The sequence below is a fragment of the Panthera leo genome, chromosome D4 (genome assembly GCF_018350215.1).
Source record: "Panthera leo isolate Ple1 chromosome D4, P.leo_Ple1_pat1.1, whole genome shotgun sequence".
Classification (NCBI taxonomy): Eukaryota; Metazoa; Chordata; class Mammalia; order Carnivora; family Felidae; genus Panthera; species Panthera leo.
In genome coordinates, this window is record NC_056691.1 from 55,366,044 (window position 1) to 55,381,116 (window position 15,073).

The window sequence follows — 15,073 nt, forward strand, 5'->3', positions numbered from 1 at the left end:
ATACCCTCTTTTGGCCAAAGAAGGAGCCACTTGAGAATGGTGGCAGAGGAAAAGAGTGTGGAGAGGGGCCTGACCAGTAGAAGCAGTGTCACGTGGACCCAGATTCTTCCTTTAGGGTGGGTAGAGAGAGCGGGAAATGTGCTGTGGGAAAACACACTGGGAAAAAAGTGGGGGCAGGAAAGGCAGGAACCAACATTCCCCAGACAACTGAAATGGGGACGCAGACAGGAACTGTTGCTGATAGATTTGCAGGTGGCGGGGCCTGGGAGGTTACCTATGGGCCCTACTACTGCTATTGTTAACAGAAACTTTTGCTCCTCTCCTGCATAGGAGTGACACAGTATTATGTTTGGCTGTGAGAAACCAAAAGCCAAAAAACAGTGGCTTAAATAGTTAATTTCTCTCGCACATAGACCTTTGTGGTATGCTAACTTCATGTTCTTTAAATATTGTTACTCTGCCATCATCAGTTTCCTCTTCAATGTACAAGACAGCTGCTCCAATGCCAGCCATCATGTCTACATTCCAGTCCACAGAGAGGTAGAGAAGGGCACTCTACTGCCTCTGAAGACACTTCCAATAAGATGCACACAGTGTGTTTACATCCCATTGGCTAAAATGTAGTCTCTTGGCCACGCTGGCACAATAAAACTAGGAAAAATTATTATCTGGTTGGCTATGTGCTAAGCTGAAAATCAGTTTGCTTACTACAGAAGTGTAAATATTGGTGATATCTAAGCTTATGCCCTAAGTGGGGAGTCCCTCTTACACTCAATTGATACAGCTTCTCAGCCAAGCTTCCCCTTGTTGATCCTCCCCCTGCCAGGCCTCCACACATGATAAGGAATCACAAAGATTATGCCTGAACAACGTGCCAGGCACCAGGCACCACACTGGAAGAAACACCTCATTCGCCACCTTACAGCCATGAACACTTGGCCCTGTCTCTGGAAACCTAACTCTGGGCCCCCAAAGGCCCTATCTGTGGCATGCGACACTGCTGCCCTGGCCATTACTGATTGGCCAAGATTCTTCTCCAGGATTTTTTGAACTGAAATAAGGGAACAACAAGCATTTCCTCTCCGGTAGTGAAATCAGGGTTGCTGACAGCCATGTTTCCTACTTTGTGGAAGAAGTAGGATTGACAGAATGATACCAGCATGCCAAGAAAGAGATGTGGGGCACTTGGGTGGCTCAGTAGGTTGAGCCTCCAACTTCAGCTGAGGTCATGATCTCACAGTTCATGAGTTCAAGCCCTGCATCCGGTTTGCTGCTGTCAGTGCAGAGCCCACTTCAGATCCTCTGTCCCCCTCTCTATCCCTCCCTTGCTCACACTCTCTCTCAAAACTAAACATTAAAAAAAGTTTAAAAAAAAAAAAAAAAAAGAGCACCTGAGTGGCTCAGTCGGTTAAGTGACCGACTCTTGATTTTGGCTCAGGTCACGATCTCACAGTTTGTGGGTTCAAGCCCCATGTTGGGCTCTGTGCTGACAGTGTGGAGCCTGCTTGGGATTCTCTCCCTCTCTCTCTGCCCCTCCCCACTCTCACACTCTCTCTCTCAAAATAAATAAATGAACATTAAAAAAAGAGAGAGAGAGAGAAAGATAGAGAGAGTAATTCCAGGTTGTGTTTGAGCTCCTGAAGTCCAACTGCCCTCGAATGTCCCAAAGTTACATGGGGTAACTCGACATCCTGCCAATAAATTTTCTATTTTAACAATCTCTTTGGAATTTGTTTTCTGGTGCTTTCAACTAAGAGTCCTGAATACCAGTCCTGAAGAAGGGCTTCTCAGAGAAGGTAATCTTTACGGTCTGTCTTAAAGGATTAGTAGAAATTGGTGACTAAACAATGTGTGGGAGAATTCTTCCAGCTCTGTGAGGCTGAAAGATATTTGTGGGTCACAGAGCCCCATTTGTTCCCCTGCAGTAGGACTGACCATGTCCTGAGAAAGTGGGTGACAGAGGAGTGTTCTTTCCCTGTTCACAGGCAGAGTTATCCTGTGGATGTGCAGATCTATGTGGGTGGGCCTTGTGCACAGGCCCCAGTCACCACCCTGCACATCTGCCCAGAAGCCTGTGCCTTAGGGCCTCTCTTCTCCACCCTTAAATAAAACAATGGCTATTGACACTGTGAATGCTGTAAATTCCGGTGCTGACAGAGCTTCAGTGGCTGAGAGCAGCTATGGGAATTTCACTGTAGATGTGTGTGCTCAACATACATTCATTTATTCTTCAAATATTTATTGAGCACCCATTATAAATAGATGTGCTTGAAATACGTTGTTAACAAGACAAAGAAACTCCTTAACCCAAGGAACTTAGAGAGTCTAGGGTTAAAGGTACATATTAATCAAATAATCCCACAAATAAATCATCATGGTTTATCGTGCTACTTATCATTAAGAAAAGTTATGGCAAACTGGGAAACGGTATCGCATGGGGGTTTGATATGTTCTGACAGTAGAAGAGGTTTCTCTATGGAGAGACATTTGACTTAAGTTCAAGGGATGTTCAGTTACCTAGAAAGGGGGTGGGGTAGGGACCGGGAGAGATGGTAAGGAGCTGTCCAAATGGAGGAACAGCATGTGCAAAGACAGGCAAGGAGAGGGCCTGCTCAAGGCAGGAGAGGGCACAGAGCATCTGGAAGACCACAGCAGCCAGCAAACAGGAGAGTGGCCCAGGATGACAGGGAGAGCGCACAGGGTAGGGCCTTTGGCCTTTATCCTAAGGGGACTGACATGGTAAAATCTGTACTTTATGACCACTCAAGCTGCTCTGCAGAGGGCCAGAGGGGAAGTAGAGACCAATGAGGGAGAAAGAGAGAGAGGAAGAGAGAATATGAGAGGGAGTGAGAAAGCCCACATTGTCAGGAGGCAGTATAGTGGAGATTAAGAGCATGGGCTCTAAATCAAACCATCTAGCTTTGTATCCTGGCCTTGCCACTTATGACCTTGAGAAATTACCTGAGCTCTCTGCTTCCTCACCTTTAACATGGGGAGAGTATCTGTCTGCCTCTTAGAATGTGTGAGGATTAAATAACTAATACACCCAAAGAACTCAGAACAGCATCTGGTGGACGGGAACTTCTCATTACATGTTTTGGCCCAAGGCCACAGGGCTACCGTATAAAAACAAATACTGAACTGCTGATTAAAGTGCGAGGTGGGCTGGGCAAGGTAAAGCCTCATCCACTTATGCCCCACTGCCACTGCCTTGTGCTAGGCCCCGCCTGCGCAGTCCTAAATTCCTGGGGCTTCTGGGACTCCCTCTCTGCCAAATAAGGTCAGCCTCAGAGTGGCCTGTTGGAATCCTGTCTCCTGGGCACTGTGGGAAAATCTGGGGTGACGGCAGCCGAGCCGGTTAAGAGTTCTAGCATACAGAGCCACTCTCAACCTTATTAAACATAAATTATAGCTAGAACCGCAGAAGGCTTTTGCTTCTCAAACTTCATCAAAAAAACTTGGAACATTGTTTTGCTTACTGATGATGTGTACGTACATTAACTACTTTTTAAAAAACATAACAACATAGGGGGAAAAGGCCACAAAAAAAACAGGAACAGCCTTGAGGGAAACACTGACCTCAGAAGGGTACAATGAAACAGAAATGCCTTTGAAAGAACTCCTGAGAAGTTTACAGTTGCCTTCACTACCTGCCTCACTGTGACTCTTCTCTTTGCCCCCACTAAGCCATACTTGTGGCCTGGTTTCAAGCAGAGATTCAGTCAATACCAGCCTTAACCTACTAGAGATTTACCTGAGGACAAGGAAGTCTAAGCATCAATACAAGCCCCACCCAGAAATGGGCTTCTGAGATCTCAAGGCCCAAGGCTGGGCAGGGTCACTGGGAGGTGAGGTCAGGGTCTGTGAACCAACAATCCGGCCAGCTGTGCCAGAATTAGGTTACAATGAGGGATGTTTGGACTACCCCACGTTGCCAAACACCTGTTCTGAGCTACTCCCGACATTCCTGACTAGATGTAACCTCCTGGTGGTTCTAGGTTACATCTATAGGCTATAGAATCACAAGGGCAAAAAGGCCTCATGTATCTGAAGATGGGGGTGGCCTATAAACCCAAATAGGAGGTCTCTCCAGCCCAAAGAAAGCACCCAAAGCTCAAAAGAGCTGGGAAGACTTGGGCAGGGGAGGCCCTCTCCAGACAAGGTGGGCTGCAGGACAGCACAGCCATACAGAGACAGAATGAGAAAACAGACAGGAGCTCTACTGAAGATTGCAGACAACACTTGTTCATTGAGAACAGGTAGAGGGGCAAGAAAACAGGCAACCGGCCAATTGTCCCCAGCGGCCCTGAAGAAATCAGGTCACTTCTATTCCAGAGAGGACAGAGGTGGTGGCACTGTTCTTCAAGGCAGCACATGCTCTCTTTGCCTCACCTCAGTCGGCAAGAGCTAAGTTTGTGGACCGTAGCCGCTCTGTCTCCTGGCAGATGTTCTGTTCCACGGTGTCACATTCAGCTAGGAATGCCTAATACATAAATACAGGGCAGTGAGGGACCATCCCGGGCTGGCCAATCCCTGCCCGTGCAAGGCTCTTTGCTTAGCCATTGTGCAGAACCCGTGGGTGACTGACTCAAAACAGGCTGTGTAGGGATGGAGCTGGCCTGGCTCTAAGGCAAGCAGGGCAGGGGCAGAGGCAGCATAGGACTAGGGTTTCTGACGACAACCCCCAGCAGGTGGTGAGGACAGGAAACCTTGCCACTGTGAATGTACAATTTCAGGGAGCAGTGTTCACCTGAATAGTGTCTCCTAGAATTGTGTGATCTTCCTTCCCAGTTAGTAAATTCAAATATAATTACAGGGACATGAAAGGAGCTTTTCTCTTATGTTCTGGGCTCATGAAATAACAACCAAAAAAAAAAAAAAAAGTCCACACCACACATCACACTTCTATCCTACCCTACTTTGAGCAGGTAAACACACACGCAGGTAAACACATTAAACTTTGTAATCTCTGACCACACAACTCACCTGAACCCTTTTCACCAAACCCTTCCTTTTCAGTCTACTGTCTTTGAAATTTTCTGGCAGAATCTGTGGAAGAACACATTGACACATAAATAATCTCAGTAAAAATGGCATAACAACATGATAGAACACTACAGTATACCAAATGCATCTTAAGTCACCAGTGTCAATGAGACATGGATTTTCAGGAATGATTTCCCTTGGTCTGTATCTTATCTTACATGGCTCTTCCCATGGCTCTCGCCTCTATAAAAGTTCCCTTTGTTCTCAATGTCTGGGCCATAGACACTGATCTGTAACAAAGACTTTGTTCTTTCTCTGTGTCCTATGTACAGATACTATGTCCTGGCCACACCATGAGCTCACTGTGCCTCTTCTTTACAAACCCCTCTCACTCCCCTAGAATCCCAAGCAGAGAAATTCACCCTCAAAAATGAGGCATCAGGGGCACCTGGGTGGCTCAGTCCATTAAGCGTCCAATTTCAGTTCAAGTAATGATCTCGCGGTTTCACGAGTTCTAGCCTGCATTGGGCTCTGTGCTCACAGTTCAGAGCCTGGAGCCTGCTTCGGATTCTGTGTCTCCCTGTCTCTCTGCCCCACCCCCCTCACTCTCTGTCTCTCATTCTCAAAAAAAATAAATAAAGAAAATTTTTTTTTTAATTTTAAAAACATGAGGCATCAGGCTAGAAATACCATTACCATCCCTCTGCAGAAGGGAACATGGAGTCGATGAGCCCCAATTGTCTCATAAGAGCTACTCATGAGTCTAACTGAATTCCGTCCAACTAATGAGCCCAGTGGAATATCAGTCACATGAATATCAGGAAAGCGAAGCCCTGTGTTTCTCTGACCATAAAATCAGAGTCCGTTTGGGTTCCAACTTTGTGAGAACTGGATGCTATTAGTATACATAAATAAAAATGACAAAAGCCTTATGTTAGTGTGATGTGACTGACTAAAAATCAGGAACTGTCTTATCTTTTTGTGTATCCATCAAGGACTAGCAGTGTCTGACACACAGCAGGTGCTCAATATACTCATACAGTAAGAGTGCATTACTGAAAGACTGAAACTGACTGAAACATAGTCAAAGGAAACTAGTTCTTCTCAGCTGAATATTTAAAAAAAATTTTTTTAACGTTTATTTATTTTTGAGACAGAGAGAGACAGAGCATGAACGGGGGAGGGTCAGAGAGAGGGAGACACAGAATCTGAAACAGGCTCCAGGCTCTGAGCTGTCAGCACAGAACTCGACGCGGGGCTCGAACCCAAGGACCATGAGATCATGACCTGAGCCCAAGTCGGACGCTTAACCGACCAAGCCACCCAGGCGCCCCACCAGCTGAATATTTACTTACCAGCGTGTCAATCTCTTCCAAGATCTTCATAAATTGCTCAATTGTGGCTTTTACTCTCCTATCAAGTTTGCAGAGAGCTTCAGCTTGCAAATCCTTGGCCAGAAAGCCCTGTGCAGGAATAATGCATTATCGCAAGGGTTCCTTGAGGCTGACAGAAAACTCCATGCCAAGACACTGATGAAGCAGCCACACCCTGAGCCTACATCCCCCCAAAAGGCTGGGCCACACCTCAGACCCACAACTTCATCTCTTGCTAAAAAACAGAAAACCTGGCCCAGGGTCACCCCATGCACTGTGATAGGCTGCAGGCCACTCTGTCTCACATGGCCCACTAGGGCTGCAAATGCCTCCCGAGTGCAGCCTCCAGTCACCAGTGTATACCCACACACAAGAGGCAGACATTAGGAACACGAGGTGTAGAGCCTGATGGGCCCAGGCTTGAATTCTGACTGCCCTTTACTGGCTTGTGATCTTGAGCAAGTTACTTAACCTATCTGAGACTTAATGTCCTCATTTTTAATATGGAGATTATGATACCTCACCCCTGAGAGTTACTATGAGGATAAAGAGGAATATATGGAGACCCTTAAAATAATTCCTGACATAGACCTGTGTAAACAAATGGCAGAATTTACATTATTTTTACTAAACTGTCTTGCTGTTTATTCACATTGCTTGGCCCAGTCACCAATTAGCTGGTGACAACAGATGGACAGCGGGGATCTCTAAGAATGTTTATTGAAGATGCAGATTTGACCACTTGTAGTAAAGGCTTTAAACATTAACCAGCAATTCCAAGTGAGAGAATTTATGCTACCAAAGAAGTCAGAAATGGTCAAAAAAGATTTACATCCAAGGATGTTCAGAAAAGCATTAATGCATAATGATAAAATAACATTAGGTTGATGAACAATAAAGAATTGGTTGGCTAAACCATAACATATTCATATATGTGGCAACATTCTGCAAGTTTTGAAATACATGATCATTATTTTTTTAAGATTTTATTTTTGTTTTAAGTACTTTCTACACCCAACATGGGGCTCAAGAGTCACATGCTCTACCGACTAAGCCAGGCAGGCACCCCAATAAGTATGATAATTTTTAATGACATAGGAAAATGTTCAATCTTTTATCTAATAGAACAATTTACAAAGTGTACACAACATTGTATCAATTTAAGATGCAAAAATATATTCCAGTCTTTAGTATTGGTTGTCTTTTTTTTTTTAAGTTTATTTATTTTCAGAGAGAGAGAGCAAGGGAAAGAGGGGCAGAGAGAAAGGGAAAAAGAGAATCCCAAGCCAGCTCCACACTGTCAGCACATAGCCCAATGCAGGGCTCAATCTCACAAACTCTGAGATCATGACCTGAGCTGAAATCAGGAGTCAGACACTTAACTGACTGAACCCCCCAGGTGCCCCAGTATTGGTTATCTTTTGAGTCAGGGGCTTACAGGTATTAGTGCCCCTATCTTTACCTAAAAGTTCTGTACAATCAGCATGTATTACTTTTGTAATTAAAACCAAAAGATACATCTATTAATGTTATAAACTGAGGGGAGGGAGGGAAGATGTGATTTGGGGCTGTTCACAATCCTTACTTGGTCTCTGTACCCCTTCTCTAATAGAAGGAAATGAACAGGATACCATCCTCTAAGATCAAGCTCAACTTGGACCTTTTATGGCTCAACAAAATGTTCTTTGCCTTGCTAAACACATTATAACAGACTGGACTGAGAGAAGCTACCTGTTCTATTTTCAGATAATACATGATCCTGGCATGGCAGGTGCTCTCCTAGGAGCACAAATGGATGCTGGCTAGGGTTTGAAAATAACAGTGACAGTAATACTTATAAAGCACTTAGTATGTGTCAGACTCAAAGTACATCATTTTATTTTACAACTTTTGTTTTAAAGTAAGATCTATGCCCAATGTGGGGCTTGAACTCACAACCCCAAGATCAAGAGTGGCCTGCTCTACCAACTGAGCCAGTCAGGTGCCCCTCAAACTGCATCGTTTAATCCTCACACCAACCCTAAGAGGAGGGAGGTATTGTCATTAGTCTATTTTTACAGGTGAGGAACTTGAGACAAGGCAAACTTGCCCAAAGTAATAGAAAGTGTAAAGCCAGGATCTGAACCCAGGGCATCTGACTAGAGAGGCTGCCCGGTGACCACACATTTGCATCTCCACAAAGAGAGTGACCTGCTGGATTCCAGTAAGCTCTTTATTCAACTCTTCCAGTTGGTCAGCTGTCTTCTCCACAGACTTCTCCAAATCTTTCAACTTCTTTAGTTCAACCTCTTCCTCTGGACTGTTCTAAAACGTTTAAAAAGAAAAAAAGAAAAAAAGAAAAAAAAATAAATAAATAAAATGTTTAAAAATAAAATGAAGTCAATAATCACCAAGAAAGGTAGCTTTTGTCTGGCAAGAAAAAAATCTGACCACAACTGGACTAAACCACTCTCCTAGAAAAAAATAGCCTTAACTCTGCTGCTTCTTGGAAAGCAAGCAGGAGGATTACACATTAGGGTTTTCTACCCACAAAGACTCTAGACTAGAGAGAAGATACTAAGTAAACATTTGGCCAGGCCCCGGACAGCTTGGGTTGGGAGGATGGAGCCAATCCAAGTGCCAGATTCAACCTAAACTTGGGGCTGATCCATAGCAGACTCCAGACTGAAACCTCAAGAGGGAACAAATTATAGTGACTACCTGTAAGGAGTCCAGAATGGTGAGACAGGTAGAATTCTACCATTCCTTTAAATGAATTCCTAAGTGTCACCCACCAACTGAGCTCTCCCACTTAATACGATGATGATGACAATGATGAATACTTTTGTTGAGCATTTCCTCCCTGCCAGGCACTAAACACTTTACCTGTATTATTATTTTAAGCCTTACCACATCCCAGTGAACAATCTAGTGTTTTTGATGATGAAACTGAGGTTTAATGTAAAGTAATCTTAGATCACACAGCCCAAAAGAGGTAGAAACGGACTTGAATGAGACTTGGCTCCATATATCCCAGGACAGCCCCAATTAGGGGTCCTATAGCTTCTTCAAACTCAACCCTTATGTTCTGCCCATTGCTCAGAACTATTCCCCTGACCCTTGAGCAAGAAACCTAGAATATTTCCCCTTCTCTCATCTAAACAATCAGTAGTCAGGGCCAGTAGCTTCCTGCTTTTACACTATCTCAAATTGATCACATTCTTCTTTGTGGGGAAATCCTAAGTGCCAATCTCTCGGCGTTCTGCAGCTGGACTTTTTTTTTTTTTGCCTCCACTTTGCTAATCTCTGCCCTCTCTCCATCTCTCTGAATCAGCTACCTCACACAAAATAGAAAGCTTCTTATGACCAACAATTCCAGTGTGCCACAATGCAGGGCTGGCCATAAACCTCACTCATCACCCCAGGAGCTACTGTCCTCACAAACTGGCTCTTTTCCTCTTTCAGTTCTTTATTCTGAACTTTTCTTTCTGGCCAAAGAGGGTTTTTCCCTTGTGGGAGATTTTAGTAAAAGGGGTGTTTAAAGGGAGAGAGACTGATGAAATTTGCAGAGTACTTATTTTAAAAATCTATAGGCTTATTTTAATAAAACATTCTCTTGCAAATCCCCTGCAAGTAAGTAAGTCCTGACTCAGGCCCCATTTTAACCAGATTGAGATCCCACCACCAACACAAGAGCTGTTATTGAAGCAGCATAACTGTTCCTAATTCCCAGAGTAAAAACCATAACCAACAGGAGTGGGAGGGCCTGAGAATAACAAAACTAGTAATCCTATCAAATGAATGGAACTACATGTATTTAGAGAGACCTATTTTATTAATGCAGAATCTGGGTCCCCAGTTTGGCCTTTTAAATAGAAATGTGTATAAAAGAACTTGGTCATTTGATTCTCAGGTATTCTGGCAGAAAAAGCAATTTACCTTCTTCCCAATTAACATGACTCGGCAACCATTTTGTATTCCAAGTGCTGACAATGGCTTCTCCATTTCCTTCAGAGATTTTCCTGAAAAGAGAAGTTATGCCAAGTGGTAACAATTGTACAACACTGAAAACAGATTTCAGCAAGGGTACAGGAAACAGACAAGTGTGTTCACTAATGAGAAGAGGATAAATTGGTAATAACCTTTTCAGACAGTGTCTTGACCCAGAAATTTCACTTCAGATTTTATCCTAAACAAGTAATGGGACATGTGCCTACACAATAAGTGTTACAAGATAATCTTCAATGCAACCTTAATCATAATAGTGAGAAACTGGAAAAACAAACATTTAGGAATAGGGGATTGATTAGCTATACATCAGTACAGAAGACTTTGTAGGCATTAAACTAATTAAAAAAAAATTTTTTTTTAATGTTTTATTTATTTTTGAGAGAGAGACAGAGCATGAGCAGGGGGGGGCAGAGAGAGAGAGAGAGGGAGACAGAATCTGAAGCAGGCTGCAGGCTCTGAGCTGTCAGCACAGAGTCCGACGCAGGGCTTGAACTCACAAACTGTGAGATGATGACCTGAGCCGAAGTTGGACGCTTAACCAACTGAGCCACCCAGGCGCCCCTAAAGGTAATTTTTTTTAGGAAACCTGAATGCCACAATAAATGCTGATGGCTCAGCATTATAAGAAAAATGTTATAGGGGCGCCTGGGTGGCGCAGTCGGTTGGGCGTCCAACTTCAGCCAGGTCACGATCTCGCGGTCCGTGAGTTCGAGCCCCGCGTCAGGCTCTGGGCTGATGGCTCAGAGCCTGGAGCCTGTTTCCGATTCTGTGTCTCCCTCTCTCTCTGCCCCTCCCCCGTTCATGCTCTGTCTCTCTCTGTCCCAAAAATAAATAAATGTTGAAAAAAAAAAATTTTAAAAAAAAAATAAAAAATAAAAAAAAATAAAAAAAAAAAAAAATAAAAAAAAAAAGAAAAATGTTATAAAAACTATATAGTCAATATAATCTCAGTTTCGTCAACTAAAAACACATACATAAATAAGAACCCACACTTCAGGATGCCTGAACAAACAAACAAATAGTTGGATAGAAATATGCTGAAATGAGGGGCGCCTGGGTGGCTCAGTAGGTTAAGTGCCCAACTTTTGATCTCAGCTTCAGGTCTTGATCTCAGGGTCATGAGTTCAAGCCCTGCACTGGGATCTGAGCTGGGTGTGAAAACTACTTAAAAAAAAAAAAAAAAAAAAAAAATATATATATATATATATATATATATATGTATATATATATATGTATATATATATTATATATATACACACACATATATATGTATATATACATGTATGTATATTTTTAAAAGTAGTATACGTATACATATATGCATGTATAGATATATGTGTGTATATATGTGTATATACACATACATATATATATATATATATATATATATACACATACGTATGTATATATGCGTATGTGTATATATATGAGGGGTGCCTGGGTGGCTCAGCCAGTTAAATGTCCAACTTCAACTTAGGTCATGATCTCACGGTTTGTAAGTTCAAGCCCTGCATCAGGTTCTGTGCTGACAGCTCAGAACCTGGAGCCTGCTTTGGATTCCGTGTCTCCCTCTCTCTCAGCCCCTCCTCCACGTGTACTGTCTCTCAAAAATAAATAAAACATTAAAAAATTTTATTTTTAAAAAATAAAAATAATATAAGAAACATTCTGAAATATGAGGGGTTTTATCCAGAAGAACATAGAGCATTTTCTTTGTGCTTTCCTCCATTTTGAAATATGGTTTGTTTGTTTGTTTGTTTGTTTGTTTTTGAGAGAGAGAGAGAGCAGAAGAGAAGGGCAGAGGGAGAGAGAGACTTAAGCGGGCTCCATGCTTAGTGTGGAGCCTGAGGCAGGGCTCAATCCCACAACCCTGGGATCATGACCTGAGCCAAAATCAAGACAGGGACGCTAAACCAATGGAGCCACCCAGGCACCCCTGAAACATGGATTTCTATTGCCTTTTATAATTCCATGATAAAATGTTTAAAAAATAAAAAAAGACAAGGAGTTACACTATGAAGTATAAATAAAAATGGTTCCCATCACTAAATTATTTAAGACTGGCACCAAATGGGATAAATCTAGCCCCATCAGATACCACAAATATGGGATCTCTCAGGAGATGGGGAGGGAGGTATGGGAGATATGGAATAGATATGGGAGATATGGGAATAGGAGGGGGAGGTGGGTCCTGGCAGAAATCAGTATCATCTACTGGGCCTGCCATATCCAGGCCCCTAGTAAGTTTGTTCAACATCTCTGTGTCAGCACTATGCTGAGCATTGGACACAGTAGTGTCTTCCCTTAAAGTTAGTTATCCCTAACAGAGAAATCAGATGTTCAGCAACTATGAAAACAATTACTTAATAGTAACTTGCAGAAGTGGTCAGGAGAGCCACATACGCATATGATGGGAAGAGAATCTAGCTTAGCCAGGGAATACTGCCTGTGCACTTTCACCAAAAATGGTTAAGATTTCTGCCACCCTCATGGGACTTCAACTCTAACATCTGTCCAAATGTTTCAAAGTGTCCAGTATATAGAAGGGCCTCAGTAAAATACATGTCTAAGGAATGGATGACTAAACAAGCAAATAAGAATTATCCCAGTTTGAAAACTAAGAGTTACCACTAGGTAAGGCTAAGCTGTTTTAAGTAGGCCCATTAGCCATAAGGACTCAAAGCTGGAAGAGAAATGCCTACCCTTAAATATAAGTTTCTGAAAAGGCAGTGGAACCCCTGTGGCCTCCTCAACAACCTGGGCCAGGTCTTGGACAACTGGCTCACTCCAGCCCTGTTGTGGGATAACGTGAAGATCATGCTTCTCATTGCCTGGGGACAGAGAAGAGTGTTTGATGAAGAAAACTCTTTCACATAAACCAAAAAAGGGTGACACTTTATTATATTTATTTACTCAGCCTTCAAGGCCCAGTTCATTTGCCACCTACTCCAAATAGCCTGTCTGTCCCCCCATCTGCCCAGCTTTGTCTGGTAACCTTCTCAAGGATTTTTGTGTCCTCTATGATAATAACTAGCAATCTAGTGATATCAGGTAGCATTTTACACACTTAATATGCATAAAGGACTGACTAGGCTCACTTCATACATTATCTTATTTAATCCTCAGAACAACCCCATTAAGGAGGTACTACCTATTAATCCCCATTTTACAGATAAGCAAACTAAGTTCAGGACCTAAGTTAAAAGACCTGCCTATTGATACCCAACTGTGAAGTCAGAGCTTGACTTCACATCTATCTGATTTCCAAGGGCATGCTTTTCATCACAAGCTATCTGCTTCCTGTGGCCTGACTACCCTGTACTCTACTGTACTGTTCTTGTCTCCTTTGCTGTAATGGGTAAGGAATTATTTTTCCTCCAGGTCTCTTCTACTGGGCACATCTGGGCACAAACATGGCTGGTGCTCAGCAAATAGACAATGAGTGAGTAAACTCAAACAGCAGAAAACTTCTTTTTGAACCAGATATGCCAATTTTTTTCCAGGTATGTGCACAGTAAGGAGGTAGCCCATGTCCTGGGCATATGCCAAGCCTTGAGCCTGCACAACAGCCACATGAAGTCAGCAGGACAGGTGCTACCAATTCTACTTCACAGGGAAGAAACCAGATGCCTAGAAAAGAGACATCCCAAGGTCACTCAAAACTGAAGGATCTAGAATACTGGTCCCCAGATTCTGAGGCCCTGGGGTCTCCTCTAGTCCTGAGGAGACTTCATAGGTTCAGCTCTTGGGTGGACTTACTTTGTTTGGCTATCACCTCCAACAGTAGACAGACCCTAAGGGTTCCCAGGGCTTACGCTTGTAGCCACATCCCACTCAAACAACGGACGTAGGTTTAAACTCAGCACACACACAGGTATCCAGGCACACAGCAGTCATATACGACACGGCCAAACACAATGCTGATACAAAGACTCACAAGGATTGCCCAGGCACACACTAAGACATATAACCAGGACGACGACGTGAAGCACGTACATGGACGATAAGACAAAAGGCAAATGGCTTGAGACAAAATACACTGGCCCCTGGAAAGGTGTGCAGATACAAGACCCGCACAAAAAGCCGGTCCCAAACACAAACAAGACCTCACATTTCCAGACGCTAGGACCAGCACAAGAACACACGCCTTTGGAGGACACGTGGCCAGACCCCCACCAGGCTTTGGTGGACCGGCACGGAGCCCAGCCGGCACGAAGCCCACCCGGCCGTCTGCGCTCACTGTGGGTGACGGTCACGCTGAGGCCTCCTGTCGCCATTTCCTCGCTCCCGGCCACCTCTTCGCTCCCGGCCACCTCTTCACTCCCGGCCCCCTCTTCGCTCCGGGCCACCTCTTCGCTCCGGGCCACCTCTTCGCACCGGGTCACCTCTTCGCTCCGGGCCGAGCGAGTCCGCACTTTCTTCACCCGCGGCCTGCGAGCGCCGGTGGCGGCGCCCCTGGTGGATCCGGCATGCCCGCGGGCCGCACTCCGGACGGATGATCGCTAAGAGGGAGGCGGACCGCGCTCGGCCGGGGGCACCGACTGGCGCGGCTCCCGGCCCGGCCGAGGGGCGCGCCGCCGGGGACCCAGCCGCTCCCGGTCGCCTCGCGGTCTCCGCGCGCCACCGCGCTCCGCCAGACCCGCGCTAGTTGACCACCCAGCGGTGGGAGAGGAACTTGGCGCCTTGCAACCCCGCGCGGCTGCTTCCCTGCCCCGCCCCAGCCC

General features: G+C 44.5%; 1 protein-coding gene across 1 annotated transcript; it reads right to left on the reverse strand.

The window, feature by feature from the left end:
* Positions 1-4,223: 4,223 nt before the first annotated feature.
* On the reverse strand, positions 4,224-14,672 carry BAG1 (BAG cochaperone 1). The gene is made up of 7 exons (XM_042912194.1): positions 14,590-14,672; positions 13,052-13,180; positions 10,278-10,360; positions 8,550-8,663; positions 6,342-6,449; positions 4,987-5,049; positions 4,224-4,483 (listed from the first exon to the last, which is right to left on the reverse strand). The coding sequence occupies exons 1-7, from the start codon at positions 14,624-14,626 to the stop codon at positions 4,394-4,396; spliced, it is 624 nt and encodes a 207-aa protein (XP_042768128.1). The 5' UTR covers positions 14,627-14,672; the 3' UTR covers positions 4,224-4,393.
* Positions 14,673-15,073: the final 401 nt, after the last annotated feature.